The 15,631-nt window shown below is 49.1% G+C and overlaps 5 protein-coding genes across 5 annotated transcripts; 3 read left to right on the top strand and 2 right to left on the bottom strand.

Moving 5' to 3' along the window:
• Positions 1–2,840: 2,840 nt before the first annotated feature.
• Positions 2,841–3,639, bottom strand: BJX68DRAFT_249984 (VOC family protein). The gene is made up of 2 exons (XM_071042190.1): positions 3,378–3,639; positions 2,841–3,311 (listed from the first exon to the last, which is right to left on the bottom strand). Exons 1-2 carry the CDS (start codon positions 3,603–3,605, stop codon positions 3,027–3,029), a joined length of 513 nt encoding a protein of 170 aa, XP_070892455.1. The 5' UTR covers positions 3,606–3,639; the 3' UTR covers positions 2,841–3,026.
• Positions 3,640–6,241: 2,602 nt separating this feature from the next.
• On the top strand, positions 6,242–8,385 carry BJX68DRAFT_274239 (Zn(II)2Cys6 transcription factor; the record flags this gene model as incomplete). Its single annotated transcript, XM_071047618.1, has 4 exons — positions 6,242–6,413; positions 6,467–6,492; positions 6,549–7,217; positions 7,291–8,385. Exons 1-4 carry the CDS (start codon positions 6,377–6,379, stop codon positions 8,383–8,385), a joined length of 1,827 nt encoding a protein of 608 aa, XP_070892454.1. The 5' UTR covers positions 6,242–6,376.
• Positions 8,386–8,906: 521 nt separating this feature from the next.
• Positions 8,907–9,603, top strand: BJX68DRAFT_273180 (uncharacterized protein; the record flags this gene model as incomplete). Its single annotated transcript, XM_071047381.1, has 3 exons — positions 8,907–8,982; positions 9,106–9,288; positions 9,446–9,603. The coding sequence occupies 3 exons, from the start codon at positions 8,907–8,909 to the stop codon at positions 9,601–9,603; spliced, it is 417 nt and encodes a 138-aa protein (XP_070892453.1).
• A 614-nt stretch (positions 9,604–10,217) lies between these two features.
• Positions 10,218–11,781, top strand: BJX68DRAFT_274236 (flavin monoamine oxidase family protein; the record flags this gene model as incomplete). Its single annotated transcript, XM_071047617.1, has 2 exons — positions 10,218–11,157; positions 11,214–11,781. Exons 1-2 carry the CDS (start codon positions 10,229–10,231, stop codon positions 11,779–11,781), a joined length of 1,497 nt encoding a protein of 498 aa, XP_070892452.1. The 5' UTR covers positions 10,218–10,228.
• Positions 11,782–14,276: 2,495 nt separating this feature from the next.
• BJX68DRAFT_274233 (lytic polysaccharide monooxygenase auxiliary activity family 9 protein) lies at positions 14,277–15,349 on the bottom strand (the record flags this gene model as incomplete). The annotated part of the gene is made up of 3 exons (XM_071047616.1): positions 14,277–14,673; positions 14,735–14,777; positions 14,830–15,349. The coding sequence occupies 3 exons, from the start codon at positions 15,347–15,349 to the stop codon at positions 14,385–14,387; spliced, it is 852 nt and encodes a 283-aa protein (XP_070892451.1). The 3' UTR covers positions 14,277–14,384.
• Between the last annotated feature and the right edge of the window lie 282 nt (positions 15,350–15,631).

The raw sequence follows: 15,631 nt of genomic DNA, 5'->3' as shown, positions 1-15,631 counted from the left end.
GACAACTACGGAAGAACAATGCACCGAGACCGATCATAGTCGAGCTATGATGCTAGGCCGGATTAGGGTTACGATCATAGGCAGGCTATGAGGAGCATAGACTGACTACGATGGGGCATACCCAGGACATGACCGGATCATAGCCAGGCTACGAGCCGAGCATAGTCAGGATATGATGGAACTTAGTATTTAAGCACACTCGTTAACACTTGTAATTAGTTCTAGCTACTGTCTGTTACTTTCGGAATCAAAGCTACCCTACCTTTCAGAAACCCAGTTACCTTCTTAGTTCGTTAAGAAGCAGTCTTCTCTATCGATATCAGAATACCTTAAGCCCTTCCAGGCCTAAGCAGGATTGGCAGGACTTATCTGACACCTATCTCCCCGACTAGCATGCATCTTTAGATATAAAATCCAGACGTAATATGGTTATGACAAACAATGCGTTAGATTCTTTAGTGAAACAGTTAGTTCAGTCATAAACAAGGATAACAGTCCGCTTTTATACTCAAGGTCCTTGTAGTGGACGTCTCTTACCACCATGGGATGGAGTCTAGAAAAGTCATGACGTTAAAATAATGCGGATGTAACATAGGGTGGCAACATTAACTTACTTTATGCATACAGCATGCGTCATGGACATTTCCCTGATTGTCCCCTCTGATAATGAGTATTTTGCCCAGCAATAATTCTGCTCCAGACTCCATTACTTAACGCGGCATTCTTATAAACCTTTCCCGGCGTAAGGCTAGTCTTCAGCCTCTCCCGCCTATGATCCCCAGCGAATCTTGTGGACACACTACGCTGGATTAGGAATGCTGTGTTTCGCTCCCCACAGCTAACTTTCTAATATAGTTTGTCCGTGATAAAAGTATACGCCTGTATCTGTAGAGAAAGAGAGGCCTTCCTCCAGTGCAACTAACTCAGACACCAAATTTGTCTTCATGCTATGGCGTGATGTATATTCAGATTAATTTCTCTTGAAATTTCTCTTAATCAAACTTGAATAATCATTCTCTTTGTCATTGGCAAATCACTATCGAATAATAACGCGCAGAAATCTGGGCTGCTTGGGACGGCTTAAACCCTAATTACGTTGTACGAGTTTTCCAATACTTCGTAGCCTGATTTGGCATGGTGGATCAAACCGGATCTCACCGGAAAGCAATTCTCCTAAGACTTTAATGGAGTTCATTCACTGACATGATGCAATACATAGAAACACTTCATGCATCTATGACATAAAGACTTATTTGGTGTCCTGAACACGGAGCAACATTTCCGCATGTATAAGTCTATGATGTCTGGCTAGGAGTTGAAAAAGTGAAGGCTACTTTAGAATATCAGTACTAAGATATACTCTCACTCCCTTGATTTCCTTATCATAATCATCTAACTAAAATTAAGATCCAGGATCCCTTTACTTTATTTTAAAAATCCTCTATACTAGGTAAATTTGCCTCCATGTATCTGCATTACTACAGTCTTTTCTCTGCTGACCGAGAACAGTCATGCATTCGGGACTTTATCGGATTGCACCTGCTACAGAACGGGGTCAATGTTGGACGCTTGCTCACAATGGAAAAGTTATCGTTCCCTATACATCGGAAAACTCCGTTAGTTATTAAGACCTCTTCTCTATTTTAAAGTCGGTATTGACGGGTAACCTCTAATCTGGTGGAACGTTCATGTCGCGGATGACAATGACCTCAATGTGGCCTTCTCCATGCACATAACCCAAGTTATTCCTAACAGCGAATCGTTGCCAGAAGCGTCGACTGCGCCACCCATGGGTTTTGCTCGGATATTAAATCCTGTAAGTTATGGTACAGAGGTAGAAGGCAAGTACTACAAGTAAGTTCAATCCTTTATCTATACGCATTTAACGCTCTGTTTTATACTTCCTGCTATGTAGTATGCGCCCCAAGGCCAAGCCTGGCGAGTGGTTGCTTGCAAACGATACACGGTTGGTAAGTAGACTGAAATTAGCATACATTGTCAAGAAAGACAAAAAGAGACATTACCTTGTGCATATCAGTTCTTCTTCTATAAGTAACCGAGGAAATTACCAGAAGAAGTTCTTTTGCAACCACCAGTTGCCTTCAAGTTTGAGAAGTTGAATGAATAGCATCCATAGTACCTATAAAAACAGCAATCAGTTGCAGACTGAGTGGAAACAGGATGAAAGAGCAATAAAACGTTAAGATAACCTGGAAGATGGAACAAAGGAGGGCCAGAATAGGCAAAGACTATTATTATCATGTCCAGATTATAGAGGAGTATATCTCGTATCTTGACTAGTATAGGATCAGAATGCCCCTCGCTATTTTAGAACTTAATTGCCGCGCCTGCCAGGGAGCAACAGAACGCGGAGATATTAGGTGCGTACTTTTTAAAGGTATGCCTCCAGATAGTACAAGGATCTTTGAGAATAGTATTATCTTAAGTTAGAGCAAGAAAGAGCAGGCGAATTATATCCGGACGCACGTTGAGCTTGTTAATAATACTGGGGTTAATAGGGCCTCTCGCCCTTTTATTCCTGTTTTTGTGCCCTGGCTTGCCAGCACAAAAAAGGGCCGGGGATCTAGACATAATATCCTTCTCAGTAGGAAAGACTTTTCTCAAAAAGGATTCAAGATCTAAGGGTATGCTTCCATGGGTACTGAAGGAGTCTGCCCATCACGTCGCTAATGGCTTTCGTTCTATAGGGCAGTAAGAGCAGGGATCCGCATTGATTCAGTGAAATGCGTCTATGGGGAAGGGTCTACATGCTTAGGATATAGTGTCGTATAGAATCAGAGCAGCTGCGACTTTGAACAAAATGTGATCGATAGATAACTGCCGACGACAAGACAATACACCATGGAATATGAAAACTGTAGTAATATCTAAACGCCATTGCCATAGACATTGATGACGCCCACCGGCCCCGTCAGAATATACAGTCATTTCGTAAGGCAATGAGTTCCTACATTCGGTGCAGAACGCTGTTATCCGATACTGCTGCGAATATTCCAGAATACAGCTCAATATGGGATTATTTCGATAAGGTATCCATCTGGGTCTTCCACAAAAGGGACAGGTACGACGGCTTCCCACAAAGGCCTGTCAAACCCCTTGTCGGGCGTATCGCAACCCAAAAACGTAGATACCACCTCTGAACCTTGAGCCACTCCGGACTCTTTGAGTATTTTGACATCGTGACTTCTGATATATTCCATGGCCCTCGCCATGTCTGGGACGCCGATCGCCAGCTTGACGAATCGGAAATCCGGATAGTCACTTGATTCGGCCATGCCTTTTTGGGACTTCTGAAGGGAGGATCAGCCTATGACTTGCCGGAAGCGGACGAGTTCTTTGGGTGAAGTATCATTTACCTTTGGGCATACTAGTTCTAGTACACCTTCCCTAGCGAAGAGTTGGGTTTGAGGGTCGACTGCATCAGGATAACCGAGGAAAACAACAGTAGTCGTGTCCAACCCCATACGACCCAATTCCTTCATGCCAAAAACACTTGTGTAGAACGCAACAGATCTGTCAATATCCGTAACACGAAGGCCAACATGCGTTAGTCTAAATCCGCTAGTCGGGTTCTTCGATGCCATGGTGTTCAAGTATTGAGAGCGATTTAATGATTTTTTTTCGAGTCTATGATGCCATTTTTGCAGAGGTTCAGTGTGCTCTTCTTATAAAGCATCTCTCGGAACCCGAGAGTCCCGGAGCCCATTCTCTTTTTTCTGGCGAACAGCGGAATCCGGGGGGTCCGAAATCCGAGGCCGAGAATTTCCGAGTGAGATCATATAAGCTACTAGATTATAGTATGTTTCAAAATGGTAGCGTAGTAACCTATATATATCAATGATTTAAAGAAAAATATAATTTTAAGAGAATTGAGGAGTTGGTTTCAACTATGAACTTTAAGATTATTTCAGATAAGCCCTATCGTTCCTGCTTAGGAGTGGAGGTGTTGAGGTACTCCTATATTGATGTGAGAGGACTGCCGTCGTGGCATGTGTTAGAGGCGGGAGCAATGCCTCTAGAATGTTCTACCTGTTCCTTGACGACCCCGTGCATCTCCTTGGAGTTGAGGCTGGTAGTGATGGACTTGACAGCTCTTGCCATTCTGTAATGCTTACTCAGGGGACAATGCTGCTCTTCATGGTTCTTATTGCTACATCCTAGAAGATGAGGATTGGCAAGTTCTTCAACTCATTCAATCTCTGTGGGAATGGATTATCTCGAGATTAAGGGCATGGTGCGTCGCTCAACTACAGCTCTCTTGCCTCCAACAGTCTGCCATGTATTTCACGTTTGTTTCACCAACTCACTCCTCTGCATGGCTAACGTGGCCTTCTGCCAGCTGAAAACTCTTTGTCTCGGACACAGTCTGCTTCTCCACTCACAAAATCACATAATACACTGGCCCGTGTTTAGAGTCTCTGAAATTGCCCTTGATTTCCTGTCTGGTAGGCTCCACGTTGTGCGATTAAAAAATAGCAAGACAAATCCTTTCGCATCTTCCCATACCCGTGCATTGGCCAAATGTGCTTCCTAAGCTACCAGCTGTCCTGCCTCCTATTCTACGAGCGCATGCTCGCACACCTCCACGCATTGCTAGCAAATAGTTTCCTTAACACGGGATCCTGAATTGGCCAGGAGCTGTAGCAACTTGTATATACTACCTTAATCAGTATATTATAGCTATATAGCTTTAATCTAGAACCCGTGATCTCTAAGCTTGGCTACAAGCTCTTCCGTGATAATCTAGAGAAATACCCCGCTATGTTTATAAGCGGGGATTTACGGGTATTAGACAAGGACTAGGCAGATGGGGAGATTATAGGGTAAGTAAAGGGCAAGGTTAATATTATTTAGGCTGGCTTATTACTACACTTCTAGGACTATGAGGGGCAGGTCAATGGTCTAAAGTAGTTAATTAGGCTGATAAGGGCCGAACCAGGGAATATTATTTGCGGGCGGCAGATATGGAGTATGGTGGCGGGCTTCTATAAGTTAAAGGGGCTGATAGATGGGACGATACACCAGTAGCCTAATATGGAGAGTATATAAGAGATATGGCAGGAGGTTAAAGCAAGAACAGGGGCAAAGTGGGAGGTGCAGGCGGCTTTAAAAATTAGGGAGAACACGACCAAGATGCGGGGGATAAGTTTTGTGGACAACAAGGCGTTGTGGACAATAAGGCGAGGATAATCTGGCGGTGTGCAACGAGGGTGCATTGATTGAGTCTTTTATGAGTGGGTGAATTGGGCATCAGGGAGTGGGATGTGGCTATGAGCTATGAGTATGAACAGGAAATGGATACGGTAATGGGAATCGGGTGTGTGCTTGCTTTAGTGTATACGTCTTCACTCCAAGTGCTTGCCAAGGTTTTGTATATATGACCAGATATCCATATTCATCTTTATCAGGATTCGATTCGCTATCACGAGGCCTTTCACACGAATGCCCCCCGTGCCCGACTTTCTGGAACCTTGGTTGCGTAGCTGGTGGGAGAAATGCCCCATCTGTCGAGTTTGGGTGCGGCTGCTGACCTCAACGGTTAAACAATCGCAATGTAGTCCTGAAGAATCTTCTTCTGGTAACGTGGAGCGAACTAGGGCTGAAACCAGAGACGATTAAGCATTCACTTAAGCAACTGTTTAACTGACCTAGACCTAGAACTGCATTCCTTTGCTTGACGAGTCCGATACATCCTTGACAGAGTAAATGCTAGCATCTAAGTCGAGGACCAATTCTATCGTTCCTGCTGAAGTTGGGCTACATATGTGCAATGCCTCGAAAGCCTGATTGCAATACATAAAGTAAACAAAGAATGTGATTTATTCATGTCTCCGTGGGCATCTCTAGGGGAGAGAGATGTTTAAAATAGCGTTCCCCACTCTCTAACGAATATATAGGTGGTTGAGGCGCTCTTGCTGTAAGACTCAACATCTACTCTCGTGTTTGACCTCTGCTCGCGGTTCGGCTCTCCTATCGCGGATCTATTCCGCAGCAAGATCCTGTGGCGAGATAAGCGACCCACCGTTATCTTTCAGCTTTTTGGAGAACCCTCTGCCTGTCCGATGATGTAGCTGCGATAAGACTAGAGATAGAGAGGGGGTACATTCGGGATTCTCAAAAGAAACAAAAAAAAAAGGGTCTGGTTCTCGATCGTTCAATGCCTCTTCGCCGACAACTACACCTAGAGCATTGCGTTGCTTGACACAAACCTCAGCCGAGCATAAACTGCGGAGGTGGAGGATGTGGAGAGTGATCCAGACTGGCAGAAGCTTCCCCGCAGTTCGTATTTCAAGACCCCTTTTCGTTTCTTGTCCCCTGCTGTATCGACCTTACAGATACCTTCAAGCATTCAAAGATGCAAAACATACCTCGCAATCGACTCAAAACACGGAGTAAGTCTTAATACTGCTCCTCGGACGAGCTGTAACAGGCTGACGCATTATAGCCGGCTGTCTCCGGTGCAAACAGAGGGTAGGTAGCACTTTGCCAGGCAGCACAAACCATGTGCTGACATACTGGTCGTGTAGAAAATAAAGTGCGACGAGGCCATCCCGCACTGCAACCAGTGCATGCGGCGGGGCTACGAGTGTCCTGGATACAAGCGACCGCTGAAGTGGTCCTCAAAGTACGAAGTCGGCAGAGCAGCGCAACCAGGGCAGGAAACGCCTCCAGGATCGGATTCGACACCGCAAGAAAATGATAGTGACTTTCCATGTCGTCCACAATTGCCTGATTTGACACTACCCGGCGATGAGGTATTCCCGGCGTTTCCAATCGAGCTCGTCAACGAATCTACGCACTTTCCAGAGTGGCTGGACGTCGCCGCTATAGGTATATCAGGTATACCTCCTGCCCTCGAAGACGAAGACACCTCCATATTCCGCTACTACTTCACAACCGTATGCCGGGTAAATTCATGCTTTGACTCCGCGCGCAACTTCTTCCGCCTCGAGATCGGCAACCTTACAGGCTCGTGCTTGCTAATCTACCACTCGATCCTCTCCATGTCTGCCGCGCACCTCGCAGCAAATCGCACAGACATGGCAATGGTCTCGCTACGACATAAGACGCAGGCTATCACATCGCTGAACAGAGAGATCACGCAGTTCAGCGAGAGCAGAGAGGCGAGTGACGGACTCGCGCTGGACTCCACCGCTGAATTGTTGCTTGCTACGGTTATTCTTGGGATGACTGATGTACGTGCCGTACCTATCTTGTTCGATTGCCCTCGTTCGATCCGGCTGGATAGTCAGCTAACGGTAGTCCCAGGGCTGGCATAACCCATCTTCACTTGGAATCACACACCTACACGGAGCGCGCAGCTTACTCAAGAAATGGCTATCGAATAAAGACGGCCTCGAGCACTCGTCCCGGCTAGGAAGCTTCGTCGTCGGCGTCATGGCATACTGGGAGGCGATGTCATCTTTCTTAATTGCTCAGCCCCTTGACAAAATCGAATATATGGACCAATTCGAAGATTTGGATGTGACGATCCTATGTCAACCCAATCCCTGGACCGGAATCTGCACGCCTCTCTTTGTTTATCTCGCCAAAGCCGGCACCCTTGTGCGGCAGCGATTGTCTCTAAGGAAGCTGGCGTGCGATGCGGGGACAGCTAGTGTCTGCCACACCCTGGATGCCAATCTCCTCGAACACGCGCGAACGGTCGAGAAATCGATCCTCTCTTATCGACCGCCGAACCCGAGCCAAATTTCCCAGGTTGACACTGAGGATGCGAGAACTCCGACCGACCACCTCGTCCAGATTGCTCGCATCTACCGCCTGTCCGCCCTCCTCGAGCTCTACTGCAGCTTCCCTGAGCTAGTGGAGACGAATGCTGAGACACACACTCAGAAGTCAAGATTCGACACCCTGAAGAATCTGCTCTCCATGGCAACAAGCATCCTGACCCTCATCGCCGCGGTCCCCGCCTCCTCTGGCGTCACGTGCCTCCTTACCCTTCCCCTTATAATTGCGGGCAGTACACTGCAACATGTAGCGAACCCAAATTTGTTCAGTTCGAACCAGGAACCAACCGCTGAGGGCATCTCATCCCAGTCCCTTTTCTCAACCGAACTCGCCGCCCTTCCCAACATCCCAGCCGTTCTAACCTACTATCGCAATGTTGTCCGCGAGCGAATCACCGCTGTACACCGGTACGTCGGCGTCGCCGCGATCGCGCGGGGGTTAGAGATTCTCGAGAAAGTGTGGGCGAGGTCAGATTTGGGATATGCTGTGGGGGAGGTCCGGAATGACGCAGGTACAGACGGAGACAGGGGGGAGAAAGGAGGAGAACAATGGAGCGGTTTTGTGCTCTGGACGGACGTTATGGTCGACGAGCGGTTGGAGACGATTTTCGGCTGAGGCTGTCTTGGCGCTCGGAAGGCGGAGGGCGGAAAGGGGAAAGCGGAACTGGCGCCGCTGGACGCAGGCGGGAATTCTCGGTCGGACTGTGCGGTAGCGGGCAGATACCTACATTTTGTTTGTCCGGCAGATAAGCTGTGATGGGACGGAAGTCGTACGAGGTTACAAAACAGCAGTGACGAGTACTTGGGCACGCTGCATCTGCAGCCTGCAGGCCGCGGGAGGGGGTGGTTAGGGGTACACAAGTGAGCCACGGCTGCTGCCAAACGGCAAAAAAGTGCGGAGCGCATCACGATGCGATTGGCCAATGTATGGAGCCAATAGACCCACTCCAGTCCAAGTCCCAACCGTCGTCGTCGTTCTTGTAATTCCCTACATATCAGGATGGCACCCGGTTCCCGCGGGCGCAAGAATGCATCTAGGAATTAGGCGTAAGACTTCGTCTGTGTATACAGCGAGATCACTGCCCTCCACCTAATCTCCCTCACACCCTTCCTCGTTTTCCTAGTGTGCTCGCCAAAATGGTCTTCCAAGTCAGGCGCAAAACAGAGCTCTTCAAGGTCCCCAATTTTGGAGGGATTCCGAATGTGTACTTTGGTAAGACTACAATTCTTTCTAGTTCTCTCTCCCTGTACTGGAAGGCAGATCTGTTCCTTTTCTTATAGAGGGCGAAACAACTCTTACTTTCTCTCGCTCACACATCATCCGGTATTTCTTTAGCCGACATCCTCGGAACCGACCCCTCAGCCTCAACTACCTCCAACAAAATCACATCGACAAGCCAAACAACCCATGAAGCATCAATCAAAAATCCAATCGTAGGCTCCTGGTTCCGCATGGAAGCTGGTCCCGACGCGACACCACCGACATACGAGTACGACGAGGTCGGCGTTGTCATCGAGGGTACGTACGCTACGGCGCGCAAAATCGCTTTCTATTGCAATCTTGCTTCTTCTTCTTCTCAATCCATCTTTCTTGATTGTCCCCTCTTCTCTTTTTTCCCTCCAGGAGTGGGAGGGGATGAACTCAGTAGCTAATATATATATATATATATAAACAGGAGAGATCACGCTCTGCGACGAAACAGGGCAGACGACGACGGTCAGGCCCGGCGATGTGTTTTTCTTCCCGCGCGGGAGCACGATTACTTTCTCTTCGGCGTCGTATGGGGCTGCGTGGAAATGTGCTGGGAGGATTGGGGAGGTTGCGAAGTTGTGAGACTAGCTGCTCACAAGTATGTTCAATGCATAGTTAAGATATTAAGGATACTACCTAGGTAGAATCTGAAGTTCTAGTACTTCTGTGAAGAAAAGAAAACGAGGAGCTATAGTGTGATTTTTTGCATTCCATGTGCTACGTGGATAGGTCACTGTCAAAAGTACAAAGGTAAAGATCTCGAACGATGATGTGTACCAAAGATAAAAAAAATCCCTGTGAGGATATGTTGACTCAAGGCGCTGTGGCCCAGCATTAGCTGGAGCTTGGATCCTTTCACGCTTCTCCGGATGCCTCATATTTGGTGATGTTATTGACAACGCCCTTTTTAGCAAATAATTGCGTTGCGTCGAACTCAAAGCGAACCAATCGGATACATATCCAAGGCCCGCATAGATACAGATGCTCGCCCATGCCCCAAAAGGGGTGGTCTGAGCACCGGTAGCACATACTCCACCCCAACAAGACCATTAATATCGCGACATCAACACTGGGGGGTTACATTATCGTACGATTCTTGCAGTCATCTACATACCACCTCAACCTAATAAAGCGCTGTCAGATATATATCTCCTCTACGCATCCTACACTGGTCATCCCATCACTCCAACCTACCTACACGATCAAAATGTCTCCTCCACGCAATACCATTAAAGAAGGCTACCTCTGGACCCCAACCTCTGTTACAGACGGCCTCCCCACCCACGCCACAGTCCAAGGTACACAAGTTACCTATCTAAAATCATCATACGACGTCATCGTGATTGGCGCCGGCTTCACAGGCCTAACCGCCGCACGCGACCTCTCACTCACATACAACCTCCGTGTCCTCCTCATCGACGCACGCGACCGCATCGGCGGCCGCACCTGGACAGCCAACGTCCTGGGTGAGGACCTGGAGATGGGTGGGACGTGGGTACACTGGAACCAGCCGCACGTGTACAGAGAACTACACCGGTATAATTTACATCGCGGCCTGAAGACTTCAGCGGGAACCACCAACACGGAGAAGCAGTGGTTCCTCCCCAAGGATGCCGGGGTCGGCGGGATCACAAATGTCGGTGAGGAGGAGTCTGCCAAGCTAGAAGAGATTGCGCAGCAGGTCTTCACGATTGATGGGCTCGATAGCCGCACCCTCATGCCGTTCCCGCATGATTCACTGCGCGAGCCCGCCCCGTGGAAAAAGTATGACCATCTCACTCTACGCGATCGACTGGATCAGATTACAGGTTTTACCAAGCGAGAGAAGGGACTTTTCGAGTCGAATACCAATACCTTTGGGAGTGCGCCAGCGAGCGAGATTGGGTTCGTCGAGGCGTTGCGGTGGTTTGCGCTCGGCGGGCATAGTATGGCGGGCGTGTTTGAGCTTGCGGGAGTCTTTAAGTTGGGGAAGGGAGGGATGACGGCGTTTGCAAGGAGCATGTTTGCGGAGTTTCGAGGGGATTCGATTTTCGGAGGGGTTGTGAAGGAGGTGAAGCAGGTGGCGGGTGGGGTTGAGGTTCGCATGGTGGATGGGAGTATGAAGAGGGCAAAGGTTGTCGTGTCGACGATTCCATTGTGGGTTCTTCACTGCCTGAGAAGCCTGGTGCAGGGAATGGATCTAACAGATGTAGGAACTGCCTGAGCGATATCAAGTTCACCCCGCCACTGTCACCCCTCCGACAAGAGGCAATTGCCACCGGCCAGATTAACCAGGGAGCGAAGATCCACTTCAAGCTCCGTGAGACGCTACCTGGGTGGTTCTTCACCGCAGAGCCTGGCCGCTCTCGCTTCGTGTTTGCCTTCTCTGATCATAACGGCACGCAGCCGTCCAGCCCATCTGGGACATACTGCATCGGGTTCGGCTACAATGGGAGTTTCACGGATAAGACTGATGGCAAGGCCATTGTCAGCGCGTTTAACGAAGATATCAATCCGAACTATACAGTCGAAGCGTACGCCACGCACGACTGGATGAATGACCCTTATGCAAAGGGTGCGTGGGCGTGCTGGGGGCCTGGATGCACCTCAAAGTATCTCAAGGCTCTGCAGGAGCCGCATGGACGGGTTATTTTTGCGAGCGCGGACTGGGCGGATGGGTGGAGAGGTTTTGTGGATGGCGCTCTTGAGCGGGGTCAGGTTGCTGTGAGGGATGTTTTGGCCTTGCTGGGGACTAAGCTACCCGGGACGGCCAAGCTGTAGTCGAGTGAATGTGACGTGGAAAAGGCCAGAGGAATGTATAAGTATATTGATAGGGCTTTACAAATGTTGATTGAAAATGGTTGTTCAATTAACCTTCCCGTAGCTCATCCGGACCCGGGCTGCAGTATAGACAATAATAGGCCAGTTGGAGTGAGCAGCATTTGACCCCCAGACATAGGCCATTCAAGCTGACCGGGCCAGTCGATTGTATCTGCCATGGCTCAAGCCTTAGCCACTGCATCCCTTCAGCTTTTGCATAAGTTGAACCAGGTCTGTTCACTAATGAGGCCCAAGGAAAAGCCCGTTCTCGACAGCTCATTGGGTAGCTACGTAACTATGCGAGTGTCCTGCTGGCAAGGCAAGGCCACAATGACGGAGGATCACGGTGAGGCACATCATCTTGCGACCCTGCTTGCCGTCGTATGGGAATGGCAGTCTCAGGCGAAGAAGATCCAATATGACTGCATGACTTTTGTCAGTGTCGCAGAACAGCTGGGCTCGGACACAACATCGTCCGATCCGACCCCGTATTCATCAGATTGTGCGGCCCCATGTCGCACAAGCTGCGGTTCATCTTTCCATATCTAGTGCCGAGTCTTTGTTATCTTTACTGACTCCAATACATCAGCCCATGTGCGAGCTACCTCCCAGCCAAACGTCGCTCAAGCCTTGCGATTTGCAGGAGACATGAGATTATGAAGATGTGATTTTTACGTACAGCTGAAGGAGGCCACTGAGAATTCGAGACAGCTAGACTGACTGGACTGGACAGGGACGTGCCCTCCCCGCTCAGTAAGCGGGATGGGGGGCAGCCAGGGCGAACTTGTGGGGAGTAACTGGTTATTGCTCCGATTAATCAGCGGTAGGTCCAGCGTAGTAGATATCGGAAAAATTTCTTTATTCCGTGGCTTTAAGCCAAAGAATGCCGAGTCGACAATTAGTGACCGGACCGAAATACGTTCCTGTTTAATAAGAACAGAATCTCATTGTGAGCCAAGTCATAGTTCTCTTGCTGACGCTCGAGCCCATCGATTCATTAAGCACCTACATAGTCTGTCCATGCCATCCAGGAAAGACTAACTGTTATTGCTGAAGCACCGAACATGGGGTACCAAAGTCTGTCCTCCAGTTGGACCGTGCCTGTCTTTTCTGAGGTATTTCTTCTGTCAATATCCGAGTCTGATGGGAGCTTGAAGTCTTTTCCAGGTTCCTTACTGTGTTGCCAATAGATCCAAGGCACCAACATGCACGCTAGCAGGCTCCCAACATACATAGCCACCCAGATAATATGTGTTAGTCCTTGGCAGAGGCCATGCACCTCACCGAAGATATCAGTATATGTGTCAAAAAAAGTGAAAAGGACAACATAGAGAACAACCAAGTACGGGCCTTTCAGGAAGCCCGGGTCCACCAAGAGTTCACATGCATTTATCCCCAAGCTAACTCCGCTCAACCACGCTCTCCACATGGCTACACCTCTGGAGACTTTCCTTTCCAACGCTATTATCTAAGCACGCCGAAACCCACCTAAGATTTTACTTCATCTTATCTTCACACTAGCTTGGCCCAGTCAAGAGAGGCGCCCTCCACTAGACTTTGTTCCTGAAGGCTTTGCCGTCCCGCAATATTCTAACCCTCCCAGTGGTTTTCGGGTATCCGGCACTCCTGTAGTCGCCTCGCGCTTGCGGCACAGCTTGCCAGCCACGCCTCGAACGGCACCTACTATCTTGGCTGGGCCCAGCGCCAATGGACCTGATTCCGTGACGGCGGCCTGATAAATGGAAACTACACCATCAACGAGAGACTGACCGACGACTGCAAAAGCAACGGGCCGACGGTGTGGACCTGCACTGGGCAGCAACGGTGAATGGCTCGTCGACGTCCAACTCTCCCCTTCTCGAGGAACCTGGGAATATGATCTCGGCTGCAGTTGCGGCATTTGTCGTTGGGGACTATGTCCTGCATCGATAATGGGAGCCGGATGGTTGCGGTGTCGCCGACCAAAGGCCGCTTGAGGGGATATTCATGCGAAATCTGAAGAGGCTGCAGAGCGCTGCGCTAAGTGAGACCTATGCGAAAGTGATTAATGTATCCGCGGAGAGTTTGTGGTAAAAAAGAGGATTCGACCGATACAAATGGCCTTGGCTGGATTGGTCTGGCCCTGTAGACGCTGGAGAAGTCAATGCGTCGGCGCATAGCTCGGCGATGGATGCGTTGGTCGTGGCTTTATGGGGGTGGAGATACAATTAGTGATATTATGCTAGTTGAATATATTAAAAAAAAAATATTAACTGTTAGCTGGACGACTGATTCCTCTATGGACTTACGCTTGTTGAATCCCCATAATGTCTAGGTGCTGCTCACACATCCTACCAAGTACTGGGCCCAACATTTACGGAAGAGTATTTGATTTGGAGAGAAACTCATCCAAAAAGACGCCTTCGCAACCCATTGGGCTCTGTATGAGAACTATAGTAGAATAGAATAAAAGTCACATGTAATACAAAGCACGCAGGTAGCCCCTGTGCACACTCCAGCGTCCGCCAGAAGAGCCAGCCATGAACTAAGCAATGCCGACACAGCTCTTTGTTTCAGGCAGACGTTTACTGGCTGAAATCACGAGCGTGTTTACGGCGATGGAGGCTGCTCCTGCAGGTACCGGCGTTCCCTGGCTGAGGGTACCCGACAGATTCATCCTCATTACCTCCATTGATGGGAGGGATGAAGCTTGAACTGCCAGTCCAAACTGCTGGACCGGGCATCGGATAATCATTCATTCCGCCCCAGACACTGAAGTTGAAAGAAGGGTCATCCTGTTTGTAACCACCTGGGAACTTGATGGTAGGCCCGGGAGTTCCATTTCCACCACCGATGACCTTGACCTGAGCGCATCTGCCACGCTCTCAGTATCCACCTGATTACGCATAGCAAGTAGGAAAGAAGGATTACTCACTCATAGTAGAACTCAGCCTCCCCACCATGCGCTCCATGGACACCTTCTGAAAGTCAGTACACTGCTTCTCTTTACATTGGTAAAGAAGCACGCACCTATATGCTCAGACCTAATAAGATACTCTCCGTCCGGAAGGTCCGCAGGAACGGTAAACTCAATTCGGTCCTTATCCCATGTACACCAAGCATCAGACTTGATATCCTTGGTCGTGTCGCAGATCCCCTCCTCATGGATCTTGAACCAGTCACCGTCGCCCTCGTACTGATTAGCCGCACCAGGCGCCCTGGACATATACACAAGGCCCGGGCCAGGGTGCTGCATGGTTGCACCGACACCAAGCTTCATCGCAAGCTTGGATCCAGCCTTGACCTCCACCGTACCTGTCTGGCCTGCGAAGGTAAACGAGCCTTTGTTGCAGCGGAAGTCGGGCATGTCGGGGGTCATGTCGTCGCGGGTGTTGATCCATTTGGTTGGATTATATTTCTCGGGTCGGGTGTTCGAGCGGACGTACTGGTTCGGGGTGGTTTCGAGGCCATCGATGACGAGGGTGTCGAAGAAGTAATGCGCCGAGACCAGCGGCGCGATGAGTGCAGTGGCAAGAAGAGAGAGTTTCATTGTGAAGATGTAAGAAAGAAAGGTGATAAATGAATGCAAGGGCCAGCCCAGATGAGTGTAATAGCAAAAATGAGCGAATGACTGATGAATGCGATGCACGTTCAAACCCTTGGAACGGGGGATTATTGTATCTCATATATAGCTCTTGACTACTGCCCGAGCGACTTAGGTTGGTATACACGAATTGCCACTTGTTGAAGCAGTATCGGCCGCCAATCTATCAAAAACAAGCCAAGACCCTCGAGCCCAAAAAAAAAATGTCCGCCATGTCTCATATTGTCG

The sequence above is a fragment of the Aspergillus pseudodeflectus genome, assembly GCF_044049435.1.
Source record: "Aspergillus pseudodeflectus strain CBS 756.74 chromosome Unknown BJX68scaffold_101, whole genome shotgun sequence".
Taxonomy (NCBI): domain Eukaryota; kingdom Fungi; phylum Ascomycota; class Eurotiomycetes; order Eurotiales; family Aspergillaceae; genus Aspergillus; species Aspergillus pseudodeflectus.
Note: the sequence above shows the minus strand (reverse complement) of the source record. Positions and strands in the feature narration are given on the sequence as shown.

What these genes read in the sequence shown, in the direction of transcription:
- BJX68DRAFT_249984 (XM_071042190.1), bottom strand. Translation starts at nt 3,605, where the DNA reads ATGGCATCGAAGAACCCGACTAGCGGATTTAGACTAACGCATGTTGGC. An exon ending in TAGAACTAGTATGCCCAAAG is followed by an intron (nt 3,312 to 3,377) that starts GTAAATGATACT and finishes TCCTCCCTTCAG; the next exon opens with AAGTCCCAAAAAGGCATGGC.